The sequence below is a fragment of the Brachyistius frenatus genome, unplaced genomic scaffold, assembly GCF_029030835.1.
Source record: "Brachyistius frenatus isolate BFR_SWC_R1_liver_20210118 unplaced genomic scaffold, ASM2903083v1 Contig_53, whole genome shotgun sequence".
Lineage (NCBI taxonomy): Eukaryota > Metazoa > Chordata > Actinopteri > Embiotocidae > Brachyistius > Brachyistius frenatus.
In genome coordinates, this window is record NW_027210652.1 from 840,001 (window position 1) to 847,599 (window position 7,599).

Consider the following 7,599-nt stretch of genomic DNA (forward strand, 5'->3'; position numbering starts at 1 on the left):
TGTGTGTGTGTGTGTGTGTGTGATATTTGATCACACACACACACACACACACACACACACACACACACACACACACACACACACACACACACACACACACACACACACACACACACACACACAGAGACAAACAACAACAACAACAACAACAAAAATCCAAAACATTCCTCCACATGCCATCTGCGCAGACGTTACAAAACAACAGAACATCCCATAATGCAATCTGACTGACCCAGCCACTCATGGCTACTAATCATGTCATAATAGTCGCCATGCCATAATCATATCACCGCATAGAGGCATGAGGGGACTTATGGGCTTTGCCAGATTAATAATGAAAAACAAGGACTTATTTTCCTGACTTTTCCATTCGCTGGTACCCTCAGCAGAGGATTAGAGCCTTCAGATCGTCTGACTCCAGGAAGGCCGTCACCGAGGATGGGGAGGGGGTATTTGTGACAAACACACCCCAGAAATGGCTCGCCACACCAACGTCACACAGCGCACCGAAATATCCGTCCGTCTGTGCCAAATACGTGCCAGCATGGCTCGTATACCGCCGAAGGATGTGAGACTTAGTTACGGCCTGGTTAGAAAAAGGGCTGTTTCTCTTTCTTTAACAATTGAGTGAATATCAAAGGAATATTTATTGTGAATAACTGCGTCGACAATGAAAAAAAACTAATTAAAAAGTTTCTTCACCGTACCTCAAACAGGTACCGGCTTCGTGAATCACCATGTGGTCCTTTGGTTATCTTTCATCTGTCAAGTGTTTGAAATGCTGCTTGATTTTTCTTCACCATATGTCTTGTACCGCGAGGCTGACTGTGTGTTTGTGTTTGTGTGTGTGTGTGTGTGTGTGTGTGTGTGTGTGTGTGTGTGTGTGTGTGTGTGTGTGTGTGTGTGTGTGTGTGTGTGTGTGTGTGTGTGTGTGTGTGTGTGTGTGTGTGTGTGCAGCTGAGAGGCAAACCCGAAAGCCGTGTCATATTCTGGGCTCGGAGGAGAAAGGAGGATGCCAAGAGCTGAAACGTGATGACTAGTGGGTGTGTGTGAGAGTGAGTGGGGGAAAAGAGGAATCCTTCCAAAAAGGCTCCCTTTTTCTGTGTGTGTGTGTGTGTGTGTGTGTGTGTGTGTGTGTGTGTGTGTGTGTGTGTGTGTGTGTGTGTGTGTGTGTGTGTGTGTGTGTGTGTGTGTGTGTGTGTGTGTGTGTGTGTGTGTGTGTGATCAAGAGTGCATTTGTGTGTGGGAAGAAGGAATCCTTCCAGCCGTTTTCTTTCCTGAGCCTCTTCCTGTGTCCCCTCCACACACACACACACACACACACACACACACACACACACACACACACACACACACACACACACACACACACACACACACACACACACACACCCCTGCATACAATTCACAAAGCCGGCGTCGTAGGGTTTGGCCAAGCTGAGATCCAACCCACCAGAGGACACGGGGGAGAGACGCCAGTGTTTTCTCTCCCTCTCTCTCTCTCTCTCTCTTTCCACCACTGACTGAACGTTACTATAAATCCTTCAGTTCACAGTTCACACACGTATTCCCACATCTCTCCATCCATCCAGCATGTGTGTGTGTGTGTGTGTCGGTGTATCTCATGTGACTTGGCAGAGGTGAGCCGTGCATATCTGTGCGTGCCAGTGCGGGAATGTGTCTGTTAAGAGTTTTGGCAGTTTTCTCAACGCAGCCTCACCAAAAAGATCCTCTGGGAAAATGTGGTTTCGACGCCCCCTCGCTCCTCTCCTCTCTCTCTCTCCTCGTTTCCTGTCTTTCTCCATTTTCACAATTACACATCCTCTGTTTCTCCATGGTCCGCTCCCTTTTATTCTTTATTAATTTCATCCCCCTTTTCCCTTTTTTTTTTTTTTTTTTGATGCGGTTGTGCATATTCAATATCTGCTCTCTCTCTTTAAATCACGATATCATCATTTGCATCAAAAATCATTGTAAGCCCGTGCGTGCCTGTAGGCCTCCGGTTCAGGATGGAAATCTTCCTCGAGCTGTCCACACACAATGAATGCTGATGGAGAGACATGATAAGTTATCCTGCAGGGAAAGGCCGGTCAGATGAAATAGCTACTTGGTATTCCATCCCTCCGCGAAGCACGACACACACGGGGAGAGAGGGATGCTGGCAAATATGCAAATGATGAAATACTTCATATATTTCGTGGCCTTCTGAAGTTCATCAGCTCCAGAAGTGGTACGCAGAAGTATCTGTTGGATCAACTGGGTTTGCATATGTACGTACAGAGATGTCTCGTGTAAAAATGTAAGATTTTTGGTGGTCAAAGGTCAGAGGTCAACGGCCATCGTGACCTCGTCTTTCCTGCCATCCATATGTGCAATTACTGCAAACGGGATGGAAAGCCTTCAGGAAATGTCTCCACATTTTGGCACAAACGTTGACTTTCACTCAAGGATGAACTGAAAAGATTTCGGTGGTCAAAGGTCAAAGGTCAAGGTCCATTGTGGTCCCCGGTTTCTGTCCAGTGCATATGTCCTGTTACTGTAAACTCGATATCTCAGGAAAGCCTTCAGGAAATTTCTTCCACTTTGGCAGAGACGCTGATTTTCACTCAAGGATGAACTGAAAAGACCTCGGTGGCCGAAGGTCAAAGGTCAAAATTTTGGTTCATGCTACATGGTGTGAAGGATGCACTAATTTGATTTTGGTGTTCAAAGGTCAAGGTAACGTTTACCTCACATCTGTCCCATTGTGATGCCATAAATTGAAAACATTTCACATTTTTTTCAGATGCTGAATCGGTGGCGCCGATCTTCGGCGTAAACCTTGAATCTGTTTTGACTGTTTAGATCTTCTGTGCTGCCTGGTTAAACATGTCTGTGGAGCATAGCATTTGTAGCTTATTTGCAGCAACATTCATATTTAAAGCATTGTCTTCTCTCGTGGCTGCATCTCTCTGAATTCATTTTATCGGCCAAACGTGAACAAAATTCCCTCAAAGTCTTCACCGCATGAATCGGGACAGACACGCATGTAAAAAAAAACTGCAGCTTGACTGGTCATGTAGCCACGAGGTGGTAATCCTAGTTCATTTTATAATTTATATGTTTTCAAGCCTCATTCATTATTTATAACCGCTCCCACTTAATTTGAATTTTAACTCACTGTATGCTTTGATTTGTAAATTAATTAAACAGTTTGCCTAAGATCATGAATTTACTTAAACTGAGATAGTTTTTGATATCAAACCAACTTCTTAGAAGTGTTCATTATTTTTCATCATCATCTAAAATGATCAAAACTTGTTCTTCACAAGTTTAGCATCACACTCCCATAACATCCTCAGACCCATGATGCACAAACAGCAGTTACAAAATGGTAACATTACCCACAATGCAACTCGATGGTTATTATCTCAGGAGCTGTGTTAGTAGCAGCTATTATACGTAGCAGAGAGGAGGAGCGGGCTACAAAGCTCACCCCATCATTCAATTCATCATTCAGACTTCACTTAGCTCCCTCTGGAGCTACAAAAGGTTCCATACGACCTCCCCAAGACCCGTAAACAGATCTGTGCGCATATATTGAAGAAGTTCCCTTCAAGGTTTTGGTAAACCAATACGGTATAATAAGGCAAAGCGTGAAATAGACACGCACGTCCACGATACAGCAAAACGTGAGATAGACACGCTTAGGGACTAATTGTACAGTAACGTTTTAATTTGAATAAAGTACAGCATCTGAATACGTCTTCATTTTCCTGACCGCTCCTTCACGCCATTGTGTGTCTGTCTCGGTCGTTCGTAAGCCCGACGACAGCGATAGGGATCGAATCGAAGCGCACAGACGTTCGCCTGTCCTCCGCGGTGACTTCAGCGGCCTCGTGAAGTTCATCGGAGTTCATCTTCTTTGTCCCCGCCGAGCTGAGGCCAGCTACTGTCTCCAGCCTTGTCTCGCTCATCTCTCCTCACCCCCTCCCCATCCCTCCCCAGGTCCAGCTTCCATCACCTATCCCGAGGGGATAACTGCCTCCGCCACCCACCCCCATCTGTCCCTCCAGCCAACCCGGCCTCACCCGGCCTCTCCCTCTGTTTCTTTGGCTGCAGCCTCTTTGCGTGATGTCACTGAGGAGAAGTTCGGCCTTTTTGGTGTTTGTGTGAGTATGTGGCAGGGAAAGAGAGAGAGAGACAGTTAGAGAGGACAGACAGAAAGTAGAAAAGAAAAGCACAAGTGTCAGGTTTCCCTTTTCAATTCAGAAGCTCAACTCCTTGTTTTTAATCTAGAAAAGAGGGTGAAAAGAGCAGGAAAGGGGAGAAGATAGGCGGGAATCTGAGCTGCTGACAGCTGTTTTTGTCCCTTCACTCCTCACCCCCTTTTCTTTCTCTCTTTACAGTAGCCTGGCGCAAGAAGATATAGACGATAAAACGATAGCTATTAACACGCTTTTATAATCTGTTATCATGTATAGAAAGCATAATTAGAGATGCTGCCCGTCTTTTATTTCTCATTTACTTGTCAAATCTCAAATCTCACTCTCTTCCTGTGACGTCTCTCTCACCACATCCTGGTTTTGACTTCACGAGATGCTGACACATCTGCAGCTCAACGGTTTTCCTGTCAATTTTCAGTTCACACACATGCAGACATATGCTCTAATAGGATTATATTTCCTCACTTAGCTGGATTAAGTGCACGCATACACACACACACACGCGTAGACTATACAATAAATAATTCTATACTATCATGGTCAGCTACTGTCCAATCTGTGGGAAGCCTGTCTACTTTGGTGAGTCTGACCTCTTAATTTTTTTTTTGTACTCTATATGTCTGTACTCTATCTCTTTTCATTTTATCCTCTCAATAAGAAATACAGTTTTCTCATCAGCATAAAAGTTGTCATAAAAAAGTAAATTATGAATCAGAATCAGCTTTATTGGCCAGGTATTTTTACACATAGAAGGAATCTGACAGAAAAACAGACATAAATAGAGCTAAAAAAAAACAACCACTAATAACATTAGGCATTTGTTACAGTAAATATTTTAACCCGAAAACCTTTGGTGTATCAGCATTAATGCGATTAATGAAGTGCCTTGTGGCCCACAAACACACCGAAAGGGAACCAAACGATTGTCAGTGTTAAGTTACACCTGTGCTTTTCCTACAGTAAAGTTGTATTATCTGCTTTGTAACAGAGCAATGATGTCCATTTTGTTGCTTAAAGTAATAGTTAACTGTTTTCTGTTTGGAGCAGGAGGAGAAAAAAACACAACAGTATTTCAATCTTTCTTTCTTTTAGGCTTTCTGTTTTTTTTTTTCAAGCTCATTCACACAAGCGCACACACTGCCATCCATGCTAACAACAGGATGTGGGTCTGGCCAAACCAGCTCGCAGCACCGCTCATTGGGTTTCCTCCCTGTTACCTTCTCTCTCTTTTATTCAACTCCTCTTCCATGCTCAGACTTTACTATAAGTTGCACTCAACAGCACTCAAATCACAAAGTTATAAGTCTGTATTGTTGTTCTTTTACTGCTAGTTTCTCTTTGCCTAAATTTCAAATTCTCTGATGCCTACTTATCTCTTTTCCTTCCAACATCACAGTCTCTGGCCTATTTTGTGCTGATGAGGGTAACAGCCTGCAGATTCTGAACCAGACACCCACATTTCTTGTAAATGAAATGCAAAAATATTTAATTTGATTGGACTAATTATTGCATAATTTAAACAAAATCCATCATATTTTTAAATTATGAGTGCAGGAGCAAAAATCCATTTAACTTATTTAGATAATTATTCATAAAATCTGCCCATCCTTGCCTCTCAGTAACATCTTTCTTTGGTGCAGGTGAGAAGAAGAGGTCCTTAGGGAGAGACTACCATCCTCTGTGTCTGAAGTGTCAGGAGTGCAACAGGCAGCTCACAGCCGGACAACATGCGGAGGTATATAAGGAAAATAAATGAGACATTATATGAGGAAAGCAGTAAGAATGTGAAATACTGAATGAGCGGGATGATGCAGTAAATGTGTGCTGCTGATTGTGTTTCAGTATGATGAGAAGCCGTTCTGTGCGCACTGCTACCTGAAGAAATTTGGCCCGAGAGGTAAACTGTACACACACACACACACACACACACACACACACACACACACACACACACACACACACACACACACACACACACACACACACACACACACACACACACACACACACACAAACACACCGGATCCAACATACACATGCAATTTCTACATTTCTTTTCTCCGTGTGAATCTTCACAGGTAACAGGTGACTGATGTCGCCATGGCAGAGTGAATCCCCTCCACAGAAACAAGACTGAATTTAAAGTGGACAAATGCTGACATTTAAAAACCTTTTATTTGCCAAAGTGTGTTAAATTATAGGAATTAATAAATAACAATAATGGACATGAATCTAACATGAACTTTAGGATCAAGTAGATTCCATTTGTTTTGTTTTTTTATGTATTACATAACTAAATATCTATTAATTTGTGTGATGAATTTGCCGGGATGTTTATGGTGCACTTTTATGATGTTAATTAATTTTTGAATGTAGAAAATTGTAAGTCAGTATGAATAAAAACATTTTTTTTTAACATTCCAACATCGAACTCTGGTAAATGTCAAAGTTTCTTTTGTGGATGTTAACAGACTTCGCACCAAGGAGCCTCCAGTGTGCTCACATTTCTGGACATGCGGGGTTGGTTGTATTTGTAACAGCTCACCAACAACACACATACACATTAAAAAGGTAAATAAAATTAAAACTGCAAGCAGTGATATGCGGGCCCTCAGCTTCACGTCGGGGATCCAGCAGGTTGCGGCCGCCGGCCTAACTCATGAAAGTTGGTGCCTGATGCAAGTTTCATGAGGTTTGGAGCATCGTTTGACCTTAAACTTCCTGTGTCACAGCGAAACATCAAACTTATCCGCATCGCCGTGGCTATACTATATCCTATATACTCTACTCTATACGCTATACAAAAATGAATTTTGGATCAAATTTTTACATAGTATGTAATATACTGTGTATATGTATCTTTGAATATTTTGGAGTATGACCTTTTTCTGAACTGACATGCATGCCTCAAGTTACTTCTCACACTGAGCAACTGCTCTTACACCACTGTGTCATACTATATCATGTCTGAAAAATAAGAATAAAAGTCACTTTTGGACTTTTTTTTTTAGTTTTGTGTTGTTGTTGACCTTTGGTTTGGTATTAGTATGACTGCACGTACAAACCCAAACCTGTGTGGCTTACCCTTACAGGGACTTGCCTTAGGAGGTCTCGCCCTCTGTGAACCACGTGGCTTACCCTTAGAGGGATTCGCTCTCTGTGAACCTTGTATGTTACCTCGGCGGGTAAACCGTGAACCGTGTGTGTTACCTCGGCGGGTAAACCGTGAGTGTTACCTCGGCGGGTAAACCGTGAACGTTACCTCGGCGGGTAAACCGTGAACCGTGTGTGTTACCTCGGCGGGGATTGAACCCGTGTCTTCATGAGGTCGTCTTCAGCTTGGAGTTCGGCGTCGTAGACCGCTGGACTATCTTCGGCCCTGGAGGAGTGTCGC

At 43.2% G+C, this 7,599-nt stretch overlaps 1 protein-coding gene across 1 annotated transcript; it reads left to right on the forward strand.

Annotated features, from left to right (window-relative positions):
- Positions 1-35: 35 nt before the first annotated feature.
- Positions 36-7,160, forward strand: LOC138624576 (cysteine-rich protein 1). The gene is made up of 4 exons (XM_069704883.1): positions 36-4,784; positions 5,846-5,940; positions 6,048-6,102; positions 6,284-7,160. Exons 1-4 carry the CDS (start codon positions 4,742-4,744, stop codon positions 6,292-6,294), a joined length of 204 nt encoding a protein of 67 aa, XP_069560984.1. The 5' UTR covers positions 36-4,741; the 3' UTR covers positions 6,295-7,160.
- The last annotated feature ends 439 nt before the right edge of the window (positions 7,161-7,599 follow it).